General features: G+C 42.5%; 1 protein-coding gene across 2 annotated transcripts in view; it reads left to right on the top strand.

Annotated features, from left to right (window-relative positions):
- LOC129857493 (high affinity nerve growth factor receptor-like) overlaps positions 1-17,545 on the top strand; it is a 29,114-nt gene extending 11,569 nt beyond the window's left edge. The window contains exons 8-17 of one of the 2 annotated variants that reach the window (XM_055925813.1): positions 6,246-6,578; positions 6,771-6,791; positions 7,031-7,089; positions 7,217-7,319; positions 8,599-8,751; positions 8,914-9,044; positions 9,160-9,332; positions 10,770-11,019; positions 11,261-11,419; positions 13,592-17,545. In XM_055925813.1, the coding sequence (XP_055781788.1) occupies positions 6,246-6,578; positions 6,771-6,791; positions 7,031-7,089; positions 7,217-7,319; positions 8,599-8,751; positions 8,914-9,044; positions 9,160-9,332; positions 10,770-11,019; positions 11,261-11,419; positions 13,592-13,777 (1,568 nt within the window). In that variant the 3' untranslated portion in view covers positions 13,778-17,545. Of the gene's footprint in view, positions 1-6,245; positions 6,579-6,770; positions 6,792-7,030; positions 7,090-7,216; positions 7,320-8,598; positions 8,752-8,913; positions 9,045-9,159; positions 9,333-10,769; positions 11,026-11,260; positions 11,420-13,591 lie in introns of both variants that reach the window. The other variant, XM_055925812.1, reaches the window with a different exon arrangement.
- The last annotated feature ends 874 nt before the right edge of the window (positions 17,546-18,419 follow it).

The raw sequence follows: 18,419 nt of genomic DNA, 5'->3' as shown, positions 1-18,419 counted from the left end.
AAGAGGCTCCTCTGTCCTCCACTCGTTACCTGTATTAATGGCATCTGTTTGAACTTGTTATCAGTATAAAAGACACCTGTCCACAACCTCAAACAGTCACACTCCAAACTCCACTATGGCCAAGACCAAAGAGCTGTCAAAGGACACCAGAAACAAAATTGTAGACCTGCACCAGGCTGGGAAGACTGAATCTGCAATAGGTAAGAAGCTTGGTTTGAAGAAATTAACTGTGGAAGCAATTATTAGGAAATGGAAGACATACAAGACCACTGATAATCTCCCTCGATCTGGGGCTCCACGCAAGATCTCACCCCGTGAGGTCAAAATGATCACAAGAACGGTGAGCAAAAATCCCAGAACCACACGGGGGGACCTAGTGAATGACCTGCAGAGAGCTGGGACCAAAGTAACAAAGCCTACCATCAGTAACACACTACGCCGCCAGGGACTCAAATCCTGCAGTGCCAGACGTGTCCCCCTGCTTAAGCCAGTACATGTCCAGGCCCGTCTGAAGTTTGCTAGAGAGCATTTGGATGATCCAGAAGAAGATTGGGAGAATGTCATATGGTCAGATGAAACCAAAATAGAACTTTTTGGTAAAAACTCAACTCGTCGTGTTTGGAGGACAAAGAATGCTGAGTTGCATCCAAAGAACACCATACCTACTGTGAAGCATGGGGGGAAACATCATGCTTTGGGGCTGTTTTTCTGCAAAGGGACCAGGACGACTGATCCGTGTAAAGGAAAGAATGAATGGGGCCATGTATCGTGAGATTTTGAGTGAAAACCTCCTTCCATCAGCAAGGGCATTGAAGATGAAACGTGGCTGGGTCTTTCAGCATGACAATGATCCCAAACACACCGCCCGGGCAACAAAGGAGTGGCTTCGTAAGAAGCATTTCAAGGTCCTGGAGAGGCCTAGCCAGTCTCCAGATCTCAACCCCATAGAAAATCTTTGGAGGGAGTTGAACGTCCGTGTTGCCCAGCAACAGCCCCAAAACATCACTGCTCTAGAGGAGATCTGCATGGAGGAATGGGCCAAAATACCAGCAACAGTGTGTGAAAACCTTGTGAAGACTTACAGAAAACGTTTGACCTCTGTCATTGCCAACAAAGGGTATATAACAAAGTATTGAGATAAACTTTTGTTATTGACCAAATACTTATTTTCCACCATAATTTGCAAATAAATTCATTAAAAATCCTACAATGTGATTTTCTGGATTTTTTTTCTCTCACTTTGTCTGTCATAGTTGAAGTGTACCTATGATGGAAATTACAGGCCTCTCTCATCTTTTTAAGTGGGAGAACTTGCACAATTGGTGGCTGACTAAATACTTTTTTGCCCCACTGTACATATATATATATATAGTTGAAGTCAGAAGTTTTCATACACTTAGGTTGGAGTCATTAAAACTTGTTTTTCAACCGCTCCACAAATGTCTTGTTAACAAACTATCGCTTTGGCAAGTCGTTTAGGCCATCTACTTTGTGCATGACACAAGTAATTTTTCCAACAATTGTTTACAGACAGATTATTTCACTGATCATTTACTGTATAACAATTCCAGTGGGTCAGAGGTTTACATACACTAAGTTGACTGTGCATTTAAACAGCTTGGAAAATTCCAGGAAATCATGTCAAGGCTTTAGAAGCTTCTGATAGGCTAATTGACATAATTTTAGTCAATTGGAGGTGTACATGTGGATGTATTTCAAGGCCTACCTTCAAACTCAGTGCCTTTTTGCTTGACATCATGGGAAAATCAAAACAAATCAGCCAACACCTCAGAAAAAAAATTGTAGACCTTCACAAGTCCGGTTCATCCTTGGGAGCATTCATCCTTGGGAGCACCACGTTCATCTGTACAAACAATAGTACGCAAGTTTAAACACCATGGGACCACGCTGCCATTATACCACTCAGGAAGGAGACACGTTCTGTCTCCTAGAGATGAACGTACTTTGATGCGAAAAGTGCAAATCAATCCCAGAACAACAGCAAAGGACCTTGTGAAGATGCTGGAGGAAACAGATACAAAAGTATCTATATCCACAGTAAAACGAGTCCTATATCGACATAACCTGAAAGGCCGCTCAGCAAGGAAGAAGCCACTGCTCCAAAACTGCCATAAAAAAGCCAGGCTATGGGGACAAAGATCGTACTTTTTGGACAAATATCCTCTGGTCTGATGAAACAAAAATAGAACTGTTTGGCCTTAATGATTATTGTTATGTTTGGAGCAAAAAGGGGGAGTCTTGCAAGCCGAAGAACACTATCCCAATTGGGAAGCACGGGGGTGGCAGCATCATGTTGTGGGGGTGCTTTGCTGCCGGTGGGACTGGTGCACTTCACAAAATAGATGGCATGATTAGGGAGGAAATTTATGTGGATATAGTGAAGCAACATCTCAAGACATTAGTTAGGAAGTTAAAGCTTGGTTGCAAATGGGTCTTCCAAATGCACAATGACCCCAAGCATACTTCCAAAGTTGTGGCAAAATGGCTTAAGGACAACAAAGTCAAGGTATTGGAGTGGCCATCACAAAGTCCTGACCTCAATTCTATAGAAGATGTGTGGGCAGAACTGAAAAAGCGTGTGCGAGCAAGGAGACCTACAAACCTGTAGGCTCTGTCAGGAGGAATGGACCAAAATTCACTTTATTTATTGTGGGAAGCTTGTGGAAAGCTACCCGAAACATTTGACCCAAGTTAAACAAGTTAAAAGCAATGCTACCAAATACTAATTGAGTATATGTAAACTTCTGACCCACTAGCAATGTGGTGAAAGAAATATAAGCTGAAATAAATAATTCTCTCTACTATTATTCTGACATTTCACATTCTTAGAATACATTGGTGATCCTAATTGACCTAAGACAGATAATCTTTACTAGGATTAAACGTCAGGAATTGTGAAAAACTGAGTTTAAATGTATTTGGCTAAGGTGTATGTAAACTTCCGAGTTCAACTGTATATATATATAGTATCAATCAAAAGTGTGGACACACCTACTCATTCAAGGGTTTTTCTTTATTTGTACTATTTTCGACATTGTAGAATAATCGTGAAGACATCAAAACTATGAAATAACACATATGGAATCATGTAGTAACCAAAAAAGTGTTAAACAAATATACAACATATTTGAGATTTGAGATTCTTTAAAGTAGCCACCCTTTGCCTTGATGACAGCTTTGCACACTCTTGGCATTTTCTCAACCAACTTCATGAGGAACGGATTTCAATTAACAGGTGTGCCTTGTTAAAAGTTAATTTGCGGAATTTCTTTCCTTCTAAATGCGTTTGTACCAATCAGTTGTGTTTTAACAAGGTAGAGGTGATATATAGAAGATAGCCCTATTTGCTAAAAGACCAAGTCCATATTATGGCAAGAACAACTCAAATAAGCAAAGAGAAATGACAGTCCATTGTTACTTTCAGACATGAAGGTCAGTCAATACGGAACATTTCAAGAACTTTGAAAGTTTCTTCAGGTGCAGTCGCAAAACCCATCAAGCGCTATGATGAAACTGGCTCTCATGAGGACCACCATAGTAAAGGAAGACCCAGAGTTACCTCTGTTGCAGACGATGAGTTCATTAGAGTTACCAACCTCAGAAGTTGCAGCCAAATAAATGCTTCACAGAGATCAAGTAACAGACACATCTCAACATCAACTGTTCAGAGGAGACTGCGTGAATCAGACCATCGTGGTCGAAGTGCGGCAAAGGATCCACTACCAAATGACACCAATAAGAAGAAGAGACTTGCATGGGCCAAGAAACACGAGCAATGGACAATAGACTGGTGGATATTTGAGATTTTTGGTTCCAACCGCCGTGTCTTTGTGAGACGCAGAGTAGGTGAACGGATGATCTCCGCATGTGTGGTTCCCACCGTTAATCATGCATGAGGAGGTGTCATGGTGTGGGGTGCTTTGCTGGTGACACTGTCTGTGATTTACTTGGAATTCAAGGCACACTTAACCAGCATGGCTACCACAGCATTCTGCAGCGATACGCCATCCCATCTGGTTTGCGCTTAGTGGGAATATTATTTGTTTTTCAACAGGACAATGACCCGACTCACCTCCAGGCTGTGTAAGGGCTATTGACCAAGGATAGGGATGGAGTTCTGCATCAGATGACCTGGCCTCCACAATCACCCGACCTCAACCAAATTGAGATGGTTTGGGATGAGTTGGACCGCAGAGTGAAGGAAAAGCAGCCAACAAATGCTCAGCATATATGGGAACTCCTTCAAGACTGAAAGCCTGAAAGCATTCCAGGTGAAGCTGGTTGAAAGAATGCCAAGAGTGTGCAAAGCTGTCATCAAGGCAAAGGGTGGCTACTTTGAAGAATCTCAAATATAAAATATATTCTGTATATTTCTTTAACACTTTTTTGGTTACTACATGATTCCATGTGTTTTTTCATAGTTTTGTTATCTTCACTATTATTCTACAATGTAGAAAATAGTAAAGAATAAAGAAAGACCCTTGAATGAGTAGGTGTATCCAAACTTTTGACTGGTACTGTATATGTATATATTCTTAGCTAAACAGGTGGGGCTCAAAACAGGTGCCTCACCTGCCCTAAATGACGAGTTGCCACAGCATTGGTAATACATCACTGTAACGTTACATTGGTGATGCATTATTTTTGTAGTTGCATTTTTCTCATTTATCAACCCTACGCGGACAAAGACCTCAAACAGATGACAGAACAAAACAGACATCTGATTATAGAAGAGACATTATACTGTCAGAGACTGTGGTTTTGCTTTAGCCCAGCTTTACTACTGAAAAATATCTGAATTTCTGCAAACTGTGATCCCACAGAAGAGAGTGCGTTGATGCATTAGCAATACATTACAGTAAATATTGGCCAAACAATATCATTTCACCAACTCAGTGACACTCGTTGGAAAATAAATCCCAAAAAGAGTTGCAGCCAAATGCATGAGCATCGAGGGACAGTTAATGAATGTCGGGAGGAAAATGGGCTGATAAGCGTGGTAAGATTCAATAAGAGCCCGGCTAATGGACTTCTCCCTCCCACTCCGGAACACAGTATTCATCCGGAGTGATTGGCAGCCTGTAAGTGCGTTAGCGCGGCTAATCTATCAACATCATTCCCCCTGGTGGATGGACACTCATTAACCGCTAGCCTTTAATTACCCTTAATTAGCTCCCCGATCAGTGCGGTGTTTACAGCCAGGGCTCTGCTCTGTTGAGTGGCTGGTCTGACCACTTCCTGGGATTCAAGTGATTGGTGCTGCAGAGGCAGCATCCATTCAGTAATATATATAAAATTAACTTGTTTGGGAAAAGGTTTTTCAAAATGAAAATATAGACTACACACCAGAAAACGATTGCAAGAATCAATCAAACAAATCTAATCTACGAAGAAAACGTTTAAAGGTTAACTATAATTTATTATTTCATTTCATACAGAGTTCAACAAAGCTCATATTGGGCTCTTTTCTAACTCACTATTAACTAAATTGGGGACATTAAGTCAAACCTGATGGGTTGTGCTAATTGTGCTATTTTTTGCCGTCCATGACTGTCTTTAGCATCTCTTTCCAGAGATAATCTCAAGAGGAAAGAGACAAATGCCTTGGTATCCCTTTAGCACAGCATTTTCTGCAGTAGGGTCATAGGTTAAGAGCAGTGGAATGGTTGGTGGAAATTGTCAGAGTGAGGGGTCTCTCTGCATCAGCATAGTCTTCGATCTAAAGAAGCCATTTCCTGTAGCTTCTTGTCAGCTCCGTGCTTCCAGGTAGCTCTTGTGGTTAGGGGCCCTAACAAAACCTGGATTCATTATTCATACCAGGTCAACAGGTTGACAGTGCAGATGAAAGAACATTGATTCATGGAAACGCATAGGAGGAACCTACAGTATAGGGCACTTGGATGAGGCTGTACCTTCTATTGACCAACCAATAACTTTGTCTGAAACAGGTTGGATGTGGTAAACTGAAAATTCAGCACATAGAGATCATTTATGTGTAGATAACTATGGTTATAGCTTTGTGGATCATTATTTCAGCTAAATGTGATCTCATTCTAATATCGTGTTTTATGATTTACACACATTTATTGTCAACGATTTTGAGGGTATTGCTCACTGTACAGTAGGTTGACCAATGTTCTGAATTCAGAAATAGCCTTTGTTTCACCTTATCGCCTTACTCACTCACACATCCTAACGGACCACATCTCATGTCATCCATCCAGTTCCATCCAAAATCATATTCCTGCACAACGCCGAGCCACAGCACCACTGGTGTTTCCCCTTTAAGGTGGACGGGAACCCTGAGCCATCCATCCGCTGGCTTTTCAACGGCTTTAACCTGACCGAGGGCCGTTACACCTACACACAGTTCATTCCCGACTCGGACGACGGCTCTGTGAAGCACGGTTGTCTATTTCTCAACAAGCCCACCCACCTGAACAACGGCCTCTACACCATCATCGTGGGGAACAGACTGGGCGTGGACCAAGCCACGGCCACAGGGATGTTCATGGACAACCCCTTTGACCCCTTTGATCCTGAGGGCATCATCCCAGGTGATTGTCTGAAATTAAAGGTCATAGAATAATAATAATAATAATAATAATAGTAATTTAATAGGATCTCAATGATACTGACCCTCACTTTTCACCAACTTGTGTTATGTTAGATACAGTCTCATCTTGAATGTTCAGTATGTACTGTATACTTAGTCTAAATTTGTCATCCTCTCCTTTTCTTCATGTCAGTCCTTGAAGAAAGTGATCCAGGTAAACCTTTTGAATGTTATTTTGACAGTGATTATTACCTTGTAGAAACAGACAACTTTCTAAACTGTACCTAACGAGAACAAAAAATACTTACCACAGGCAGTGGAGTGTAAATTACCCAGGAGTTTGAAAAAAAAAATGATACACTGTGTCAGTGTCTTGCATACTTTATATGTGGTTATCAAGGTGATTTGTGAGTAACGATCCATCATTAATGATTCCTTTTCTGCTCCCTCCAGTTCCCACCAACAAATCTAATGAGGATGTCACTGAGAACACGGAGAGCAGAGTGTTTGGGGTGAGACACCATTCAATGAGCCTGAAACATAGTAATAATATAACATACAGTATGGAATGCGAATGTTTTAGCAAATTTCTGTTATGCTATGCTAAGCTATGTTGATGCTAATTATGTTTCTGTGCAGGTGTCGGTGGCAGTGGGCCTGGCTGTGTTTGCTTGCGCCTTCCTCCTCATTATGGTACTGGTCATCAACAAGTGCGGCCAGCAGTCCAAGTTTGGTATTCACCGTGAGTGACACACTCTACTATGCAATGTGTTTCAAATACCACAGTAGTGTCTGTCGGTTGTCATTTTGAACTAGGTATAGTCTCCTATACTCAGAGGGTAAGCAACACGTTACTTGGGATTTCATAGAAGACAGCTATGAAACAACCTGTGATGGGTTAGCTGTTCTCAAAATACCTCAGTTGTTAGAAAGTGAAGGGTTGAGACTGAATTCTTAAAAATAAAGGAGAGCCGCACACTCTAGGAGCTCAGATGCAAAAATATTTAATTTACCAACGTTTCGACAGGCAAGCTGTCTTCATCAGGGTACCCCCTCCTAGAGTGTGCGGCTCTCCTTTATTTTAAAGTTTTCTACTCCGCTAGCCAGCACCTCGCCTAAATAGGTGTGCGTTTCTTTTTCTTCTAGATTGAGACTGAATTCTGACATTTCCCTGTCTGGTTAATTTAATAAGAGACAACCCGAGGAGAATATGACACTTTGCCAACGGTAAAGACTTTGAAAACGCATTTCCATTCCAAACTGAAACAACCAAAAGCCAGCGACAATGCCAACTCATTTATTTCATTATCACTTTGGAATTGCCAATAGTTCCACAGCAAGCATTGTATTCCTTTCTAAAAGTAATTCACATGAGGCCTGGCAAAATAGGGTTTCCGCCAGGCTGTAACTTTGCACACTGTCAGCCCAACAGCTCGGTTAGAGTGCCTTAATTACAGCAGTGAACGGCGTCAGGAGCCCCTAGCAGCAGCGTGGGCCATTAAAGAAGACTGATGGAGACCAGCTACTGTAGGCGTGATAGGTCCTCTCGGACCCCCCCAGAAAGTGCCTAAGTGGGCCTGATTGCCTAAGTGGGCCCCCTCCTGGCCAACTCGTTTCCCCTCGCTTGCTGCCATCCACCATTTTCTATCAGGGGCTCTGGGGGTTCTGTGGTTTTCTCGTTGAGTGGGTTTTACGATTTTTAATACTCTCTGCAGAAAATACAGTAGTTGCTTACTGCTCCGACGTCCACTTCCAACATTTTCTTTGTTACTGAACAATGCATCCATAAATTGCTGAAAAATAAATGGATGTAATACATTCAGGTCTCTCTCTCTCTCTCTCTCTCTCTCTCTCTCTCTCTCTCTCTCTCTCTCTCTCTCTCTCTCTCTCTCTCTCTTTCTCTCTCTCTCTCTCTCTCTCTCTCTCTCTCTCTCTCTCTCTCTCTCTCTCTCTCTCTCTCTCTCTCTCTCTCTCTCTCTCTCTCTCTCTCTCTCTCTCTCTCTCTCTCTCTCTCTCTCCAGGTTCATCTGTCTTGGGAACAGAGGAGGATCTTGCTGTGTCACTGCGTTTCCTGAACTTTGGGGCCAGCCCTCCTTCCTCTGACGACTCTGGCATGTCCAGCTTTGTGGAGAACCCCCAGTACTTCTGTGGCATCTTCAAAGACAAAGACATGTGTGAGTGGAATCGGAATACAACTAGGGAGTGGATACGTGCTAACTTCATTATGATTGCATTTAATATCTACCATGTTTTCCCCTAGATAAAGTTGGTAATGCAGTGATCTTACAATGTTTCATAAGGCCCAATGTTAAAAGCCTTTCTCTTTGTATGTACAGGTGTGCAGCACATCAAAAGACAGGATGTAGTTCTGAAGTGGGAATTGGGTGAGGGGGCGTTTGGCAAAGTCTACCTGGCAGAGTGTGCCAACCTCAGTCCGGACAGTGACAAAATGCTGGTGGCCATAAAGGTATGCATGAGTCTTCCATCCATGGCCACACTTTCAGAGGTGCATTACATGAAGTTTAGACCTCCTAAACATGATGATGTCATATCCTCCCGTGACTGTGTTTCTCTGTGGTCAGACTCTGAAGGATGCCAATGAGTCGACCCGGCAGGACTTCCAGAGAGAGGCTGAGCTGCTCACAGTGCTCCAGCACCAGAACATTGTTCGCTTCTATGGAGTGTGTACAGACGGAGAGCCACTGGCGATGGTGTTTGAATACATGAGACATGGAGACCTCAACCGCTTCCTCAGGTATGGAAAAGAAACAGAACCTCCTACTTAAATCCCCACAGGGATAACCCCATGCTAACCTTCCCCTGTTAACTGCTTACTAATTAGCTTCAGCATGGTAACTATTTCGAAGCCGAGGGTTTTGTTCTGACATCTCTGCAACGTTGTGTCCACTGCTCTTCAGCAAAACCACTTAATTGACCTTGATGAACCACACAAATGCAACTGATTCTATGCCAAGCCACACTTGTAGACTCCACTGCTCTACCCTGTTGTGTTCCCAAGACAACAACCCACTTGGGTTGGACCACATGGACCAACAATGTGTTGCAGTGGTTAAGGACACTTAGTTTTGGAAGTACCAAATCATTTCTGTGATCTGGGATGACTGAATATGTGATTTTAGATGCATTTCGGATATCATATCATTGAAGATATCCACGTCAACCGCAGAACGTCTCGTAGCCTGTCTACACTCTGAAGTTCTAAAGACAAGGCTGGTCCAACATGGATGCAGGAGAGACGTTCACTGAGCGCTCAGACAGAGCACCACGTTGATACTGTAGATGGGACGTACTCTGAGACACCCTTGAAACAGACATCGACAGTGTATGTCTGCCACTGCCAGGTGTCCAGTGGGGCCAGACTGGGAATGGAGACTAGATGCGCACACAGACACAGCACACACTATCCAGATTCATGGATAGATGGAAATCACATTTCCAAGCAGACAGAATGGATGTGTGTCTCTTGGCCTATGAGGCAGCTGCTCGTCTACCCTACCACCTGCCTGTTAAACTAATAGTGATAGAATAGATAACTTCCTGCAAATGACACATTTCTATTAGGATTGATGGACACATCGAGGAGCTTATTGGGAGTGAGCTACAAGTCAGAGTGGGTGGGGTGGATGCCATATTGAGAGAAACTGTGGAACGTTTGAAGCGTAAGGCTATCATGCATCTCGGAATCAAATTATTCCAAATGAATGCAAGGCGTATAACAAGCCTTATGTTTCCTATTAACCATCTTGTTAAGTTGTTTTGTTATGGCTTGGTCTCGAGCTGACCGCCTCTATTACACTTAAAAGATCTTGTATACATCCAACATGTTCCATCTGCAGATTGCATGCAGTAATCATCCATCTGTATGTTGATATTGCATCACTAGGTTGGTGCAAAAGTTCATGCGTCGAAGCACCAATCAGAAGCCTAAATTAATCTGGGAGAACTGGGCCCATATCACAAAGTCTCAGATTAGGAGCGCTGATCCAGGATCAGGTCTTCCGGTCCATATATTCATTATGATCTAAAAGGCTATGTGATCCTATATAAACACTACTCTGAGACTCTGTGAATACGGGTCCCGATGGATGTCAGCCAAAGTATGTCACACGCCGTTCACCAAAAAGCCTGTAAAACTCGAAAGGTCGTGACCTCTCCTCCCCGTGTCCTCCAGGGCGCACGGTCCAGATGCCCATATCCTGGAGGAGGTGAAGATGCCCCCGTTGGGCCAGCTCACTCTTCCCCAGATGCTGCACATCGCCGCCCAGATCGCTTCGGGCATGGTTTACCTGGCCTCCCTTCACTTCGTGCACCGGGACCTGGCCACACGCAACTGCCTGGTGGGAGATATGGGAGAGGGTCTGATGGTCAAGATAGGAGACTTTGGCATGTCCCGGGACATCTACAGCACAGACTACTACAGGGTAAAGGTGGAAGTAGTGAAATACTTTTTTAGGGTGGGGATTTGTCATCTAACACGTCATTGTCACGTAACATTTCACAAAAGAGTATATCCAACTCTATGTACAAAAAAATACATATTGATATTTTCAATGTATAGGCTTATCACATACTGTATGAAGTAGCATGGTACATCTCAGTTGTCATATGAATTATAATTCTATGAATGTACAATTGAATGACCATTGACCTCACTCCTGTCAGGTGGGTGGGCGCACGATGCTTCCTATTCGCTGGATGCCCCCGGAGAGCATCATGTACAGGAAGTTCACCACGGAGAGTGATATCTGGAGCTTTGGAGTGGTCCTCTGGGAGATCTTCACCTATGGGAAACAGCCCTGGTACCAGCTCTCCAACAGTGAGGTAAGGAACTGGGCACTAGGTAGGAAGCAACATGGGGTGGAAGGTTGCCTAGTGGTTAGAGAATTGGGCCAGTAACTGAAAGAATGGCGGTTCGAGTCCCTGAGCTGACAAGGTGAAGAATCTGTTGATGATCCATTGAGCAACGCTCATTTCTCCAGGTGCTGTTCATAATTGCAGACTCTGGCCATGACCCTACTCTCTGATGGTGTCTCAGGGAGAGTGGGATATGCAAAAACACATTTCCAATTCACTTGTGAAATAGGACAAATATAAGCACCTACCTTTTTTTTGTGAAAGGGGCATCTTTGTATTGGTGATCAAAACCTTCTAAATTCATAGTAATAATGAAGTAGCTATAACTCTGATATCTAGTTGAGTTGAGTAATGGAACAGTGTCCAGGCAAAGTGTAAATACGCTACCACATCATCATTCAGCCAGTGGATAGAGGGGGAAGTGTTTGATCATAGAAGGAGACTAGAGCACTAGGATTTCCCGTCTGCTATACAGCCAATCAATGACTTCATAGTAATCATGGCGGGCCCAGTCCAACCCTTTTAGGTTGCACCCCAAGAAGTGGAATCTGTCCTGACCGCAACACACCATTATGGACTAGAACCCTCTTTCCTTTCAAGTGGAGGGTAGATCAATTTTCCCGTCTACTCAATTCTAATCTCATTGGCTCTCATCTTTGCCCAGGGCCAATGACGTTTAACCTTGTTAACCTAATCCTTCCCCGCCAATGATGGACATGTGTAATTATCATGTCGTCTAATTAGGGAAGGCAGGGATAAATCATCCCAAACACTCCATCTAGGTCTGAGATAAGGAGACGGGCGGCCATCTTGGAAAGTCACTATACATTTTTGTTCACTTATGAAGATGCACACAATGTTCTGAGAACCTTATGTTTCTTAGAGCTCGGTAAGAGTGTGGTTGTCCTATGGTTATTATGCATACAACCTTTCCACAACTTTCTGGGAATGGTGCAGGATAGTTGCTTTGAAACATTCTCAGCACTTTTAAGAAACTTTACAAAAAAACATTATTTTCTTGGTATTTCATTACTTTAACAGAACATTTCGTAAAAGTTATAAACTAAAATGACAAAAATGTACAGCTTTGTATAAGTAAAAAAACATGGCATGCTAGCTCCATCCTGGTAGTGCAGTGGACAAATTCCATGGCTGAAGAACAGAAGATCATAGGTTTGAATCTCACTGACGCTGTGCCACAATAAAAAAATACATGTGTTTTTACATGATTAATGCCTAAGAAAATTCATTTCCACGAGTCCTATCTGTGCTTGGAGTTTCAAAACAATGATTCTAAGCTAGCAGTGGTATTGAAACTGCTATTTAATTACCTTCAAATAACCTATAATTTCCGTTCTGAGAATGTTAATAAAACCTCAGAGGAAAACCTTCAGGGAACTATAGTAAAACGTTTTCAGAACCTAAAAATATCAGGCAAAATTATCACTTCAAATCTAATAACGTTTAAAAAACGTTCTGCTTTACTGGTCAGGAAATGTATGGCTTCGTTCCCAGGACCAATGGGAAACCAAAAATGTACGTTCCCAAAACTTCCAAGGACCCAAATGTGCTAGCTGGGCATTATAGTATCATGAGGTTTAGTGCTGACAGGTCTCTTCAGTTCATTGGATTAGGTTAGGGATATTGAACTCTTTAAAAGGGTTAAGTTGCTGGCTCTTTGTGTGATGTGGGGCCAAGGGCAGTCCTTGAATGGGAATAGGCATAGTGCAATTCAGTTCTTGACAGTGATAAATGCACCGAGCCATGCCAAGTGTAAGAATGTGTAAATTTGACAATTTGACAAGAATGTGTCAATTTGACATTTTTCTGATGAATACCATTCCATTGTTTTGAAAGATCACCAGCTTATTAGAGGCAACATCTTTGGTTCTCACAGAACGTTCTCCAGAATTGTGCAGAAGTTGTCGACTCATCTTGACAACTCCACTTATTGTTCTTACCCAAGTGTCTAATTAATGAAAAGTATTCATTATTAATGAAAAGTGACAATCATGAAAACATTCAAACCATGCGGTAATAGCCCCAAATAAAGAGGCATTGCAAAAACCTGGAGTTACTGTAGCTAGCAGACCTTTTAATTCTAACCCCCTCCCTCTGCCTCTATTTGCACCCCCACAGGCTATCGAGTGCATTACACAGGGCCGGGAGCTGGAGAGACCACGCACTTGCCCCAAAGAGGTACACGGCCTGATGCAGGGTTGCTGGCAAAGGGAACCCCAGCAGAGGCTGGTCATCAAGGACATCCACAGCCGCCTCCTTGCCCTTGTCAAGAGCCCCCCTATCTACCTGGACATCCTGGGGTAGAGGCTTGGAGGTCTGGGGCTGGGGCAGTGTCCAGGCAAGGGGAAGTAGGGGAACTTACGGTCAGGGATGATGGGTATTGGGAAGGGGTGGGAGTTAGGTAAAGGACTGTGCGATGGCAATCCTGAACCTAAGCATTGCAGTCATTTACCCCTATGTGTCTTAAACACACCGACACACCCTCTGATTGCATATTTGCTCAGGTCAGACAGACTTAGCTAGGATCTGGTCTGATAAGGACCATTGTGTTGGAAAGGGAGTAGGGTGAAGTTGCTCCTAGGTGCTGATATTGGGTATTTTTGGGCCACTAATGGTTACAGATAGGATTGGGGGAGGGGAAGCTGATCCCAGATCTGTGCCTCAGAGAAACTTTACCCTGAAGCGATGGGAAGACTATGAAGATGGGGGTTACTTCCTACTTCCTGGTCACTGTTTCTTAACCCTAAAGCTGGACATACTGTACGGACACTGGCAACATCCATGCTGCTTCAGCTTTGCCTACTACCCCAGCTCGCCTCGTCTCATGACGACCCAGCCCTAACTCCGTGTGCCGCTGACTGGGAGCGGGAGGAAAAGGATGAGCCAGCGATGACCTGTCAAGTGTTTACTGTGAGTGTTTTATTGTGTGACTGAATGGGTGTTGTCCTGATGAAGGGTTTTGCATGATTGGAGGAATGCAGACTATACAGTGCCTTTGGGAATGTTTTCAGACCTCTTGACTTTTTCCACATTTTGTTACGTTACAGCCTTACTCTAAAATTGATTAAATAATTTCCCCCCTCATCAATCTACACACAATAGCCCATAATGACAAAGCAAAAATAGTTTAACATTTTTCTTCTGCAAATTTATTACAAATAAAAAACTGTAATAAACATTTGCATAAGTATACAGACTCTTTACTCAGTACTTTGTTGAAGCACCTTTGGCAGCAATTACAGCATTGAGTCTTCTTTAGTGTGATGCTACAAGCATGGCACACCTGTATTTGGGGAGTTTCTCCCATTCTTCTTTGCAGATCCTCTCAAGCTTTGTCAGGTTGGATGGGGAGCATTGCTGCACGGCTATTTTCAGGTCTCTCCAGAGATGTTCGATTGGGTTCAAGTCCGGGCTCACAAGGACATTCAGAGACTTGTTCCGAAGCCACTTCTGCGTTGTCTTGGCTGTGTGCTTAGGGTTGTTGTCCTGTTGGAAGGTGAACCTTCGCTCCAGTCTGAGGTCCTGAGCGCTCTGGAGCAGGTTTTCATCAAGGATCCCATTGTACTTTGCTCCGTTCATCTTTGCCTCGATCCTGACTAGTCTCCCAGTCCCTGCCACTGAAAAACATCCCCACAGCAGGATACTGCCACCACCAACATGCTTCACCATAGGAATGGTGCCAGGTTTCCTCCATATGTGACGCTTGGCATTCAGGCCAAAGAGTTCAATCTTGGTTTCATCTGACCAGATAATCTTGTTTGTCATGTTCTGAGAGTCCTTTAGGTGCCTTTTGCAAACTCCAAGGGGGCTGTCATGTGCCTTTTACTGAGGAGTGGCTTCCTACTGTCCACTCTACCATAAAGGCCTGATTGGTGGAGTGCTGCAGAGATGGTTGTCCTTTTGGAAGTTTCTCCCATCTCCACAGAAGAACTCTTGAGGTCTGTCAGAGTGACCATTGGGTTCTTGGTCACCTCCCTGACCAAGGCCCTTCTCCCTCGATTGCTCAGTTTGGCCGGACGGCCAGCTCTAGGAAGAGTCTTGGTGGTTCCAAACTTCTTCCATTTAAGAATGATGGAGGCCACTGTGTTTTTAGGGACCTCCAAATGTGTAGAAATGTTTTGGTACCCTTCCCCAGATCTGTGCCTCAACAAAATCCTGTCTCTGAGTTCTACGGACAATTCCTTCAACTTCATGGCTTGGTTTTTGCTCTGACATGCATTGTCAACTGTGGGACCTTATATAGACAGGTGTGTGCCTTTCCAAATCATGTCCAATCAATTTAATTTACCACAGGTGGACTCCAATCAAGTTGTAGAAACATCTCAAGAATGTTCAATGGAAACCGGATGCACCTGAGCTCAATTTCGAGTCTCATAGCAAAGGACCTGAATATTTACGTAAAAACAGGCATTTCTGTTTTTATATTTTAATACATTTGCTAAAATGTAGAAAAGAAAAAAAAAAGTGCTTTGTCATTGTGGGGTATTGTGTGTAGACTGCTGAGGATTTTTATTTATTTAATCCATTTTAGAATAAGGCTGTAATGTAACAAAATGTGGAAAAAGTCAAGGGGTCTGAATACTTTCTGGGATTTACTGTTGCCTGGGAACATGGGAAGTTGAATTACTTTAGTGAAGTTTAAGGGGCTCAGTGATTTTCAAGCCCAAGCATACTTTTCATAGGTGAAATTTCAAACATCTACAATTTTGATAATAACAGCTTTACCATTATGTTCAAGATGTATTGGAACAGTGAGACGCCATCTTTCCATTTTCAAGCTGTGTGATATAATCAGCAGGAGTGAAAATATAGAGAAACCTATTGTGCCAAGTCAATTGCACTAATCAGAAAGCTTTCTATTGTTAGGCAGTTATATCAGATCCTTCATTTTTCATATGCATAGCCCAGACCATAGTAAAGAAACTGCATACAAAGTTTGTGTTCTTCATGGCTATCACTTGCAGTGCATTGGGATATCAATTATCAATTAGCATTTTGGAATATGAACTAACAGTAAATGGTCATTAAGGGAGATGCTCCTTATCAATATAATCATCTGGATTGAAAATGTCTGAATACAGTAATGTGTGTGTGTGTGTGTGTGTGTGTGTGTGTGTGTGTGTGTGTGTGTGTGTGTGTGTGTGTGTGTGTGTGTGTGTGTGTGTGTGTGTGTGCAATGGTAAGTTTTACCAGACGTCGTCTACTGTTGATATTGTTCACTACAGTTGTTTATAGCTAATGGAATACAGTACAATGTTTTGCCTTTCTCCGCCTACTCATTCTAATCCGAATGTACATCATTATATTTACAAACATTTTAGTAGAGTTGTACAGTTATTCTTTTGACTTATTCATTATTTATCTAATGTATTACTCTGTTTAAAATGTTTTACTGTATATGAAATCATTTTCTGTCAGAGGACAAAACAATGACGACTAATTGTAAAATAGGAATATTTTTGAAAAAACAGCGTGGGAACTTCTATTAAAGGCCAGGAAGGTGTTTTTCCTGACATACAATTCTTACTTTTTTTTTGCTTTTAAATACTGTATAATGATTTCTCTGTCCAAGGCCAGTGAGTATACTCCAAATACAAAAATGTGTATGCAGTGCAAGACTATAGCTCATAGGTTCAGGTACAGATACATAGCTTTCATAGGAAATAGCCATGTTAACATGCCTCATAGTGACCCCAAAGCATTTAACATCAGCCTTTAACATCAAAGCTAGCTGCTGAAATCCAGTAAGGGACAAGATGGTTGAGAGAGATACAGTGAAATGGTTTCACATGTAACAGATGGATAACAATGATCGAAACTTCAGGAGGAGAGTGACAGATGGAATTGAAATAGAGACCGTGACACAACAAGGTCTACTTTCCCTTTTAACCTTTCACCTTGAAAATAAAAGCAGACATTTTACAAGACTAGTAAAACAATTTGGACGCCTTTGAATGTGAATATGTACATATACTTTATTGATGTAAAAAAAAATGGTAATGTTCAAATATTGTCACCCCAACACTTTGTATATCGTCTGCCCATGAATAAAACAACCATTTGGTTCAAGGATCTCAGTTTCCAATTGTCTACCATCTTACAGTACATGTTTTTATAATATTTCGGAGGATGAACAAATACAGACTAATTGTACCTAAACGTTTTAGCCTGCAAAAGCACCTTTCATACACAGCAGTACTTTTTCACTGGAAGTCTCACCAGACACATCAGTTACTGGAAGAATAAAGTTTTATATGACCTTAGGTTACCCCCCCCAAAACAAACAAGCACACTTTGGATATATTACAGCAGCCTCTCTTCACCTCACACTTTTTTTTCTCCCTCCCTTTTCTCCATATCCACTCCCTTAGGAGGGCTAATGGGTTGTGAGTAATGTTATATCGCTGGCTCTCTCCCTCTCTTTAGTGTATTGGAAATGAAAACACTTGTTAGGCTCATGCTGCACCACTGTTTCCTATGACGTCTTACAGGCAGAGACGGGACTATACCTTCAACCCCCTATAGAGATATACTTTCCACTGCCCATCTCCTTCCAGGACTAGGGCCAAGCGAGTCTCCCTCATTATCACTCCTCCTTTTTAATAAGATACCCTAATACACACTCTTCCCCAAGGCACAGAGAGCCTCTATTCCCCATCTGAAGTTTAGAGAGCAATATGACAGCATCTTCACCATTGACTGAGAGAGAAAAACATTACCTAAAATTGCCTCAAAACAAGATAAGCAGTGTTTTTTGTTGTATGTTATCGCAATTTGGTAGATTCTGTCAAAATAACTATCTTTTCCACTCTTGTAGATGGGGTGGGCTACATACTGTTGGCTACAAGGCAAAAAAATAAGCCTTGTTCAATCATGCCCCCTACTGCTCACATTCATACATACACCAATACTTGGTTCCCTCTTGCAGTAGAACATTGGTTGTTTT

This window comes from Salvelinus fontinalis, chromosome 6 (genome assembly GCF_029448725.1).
Source record: "Salvelinus fontinalis isolate EN_2023a chromosome 6, ASM2944872v1, whole genome shotgun sequence".
In the NCBI taxonomy this organism is placed as follows: domain Eukaryota; kingdom Metazoa; phylum Chordata; class Actinopteri; order Salmoniformes; family Salmonidae; genus Salvelinus; species Salvelinus fontinalis.
This window is presented reverse-complemented; position numbering and strand designations above follow the sequence as displayed.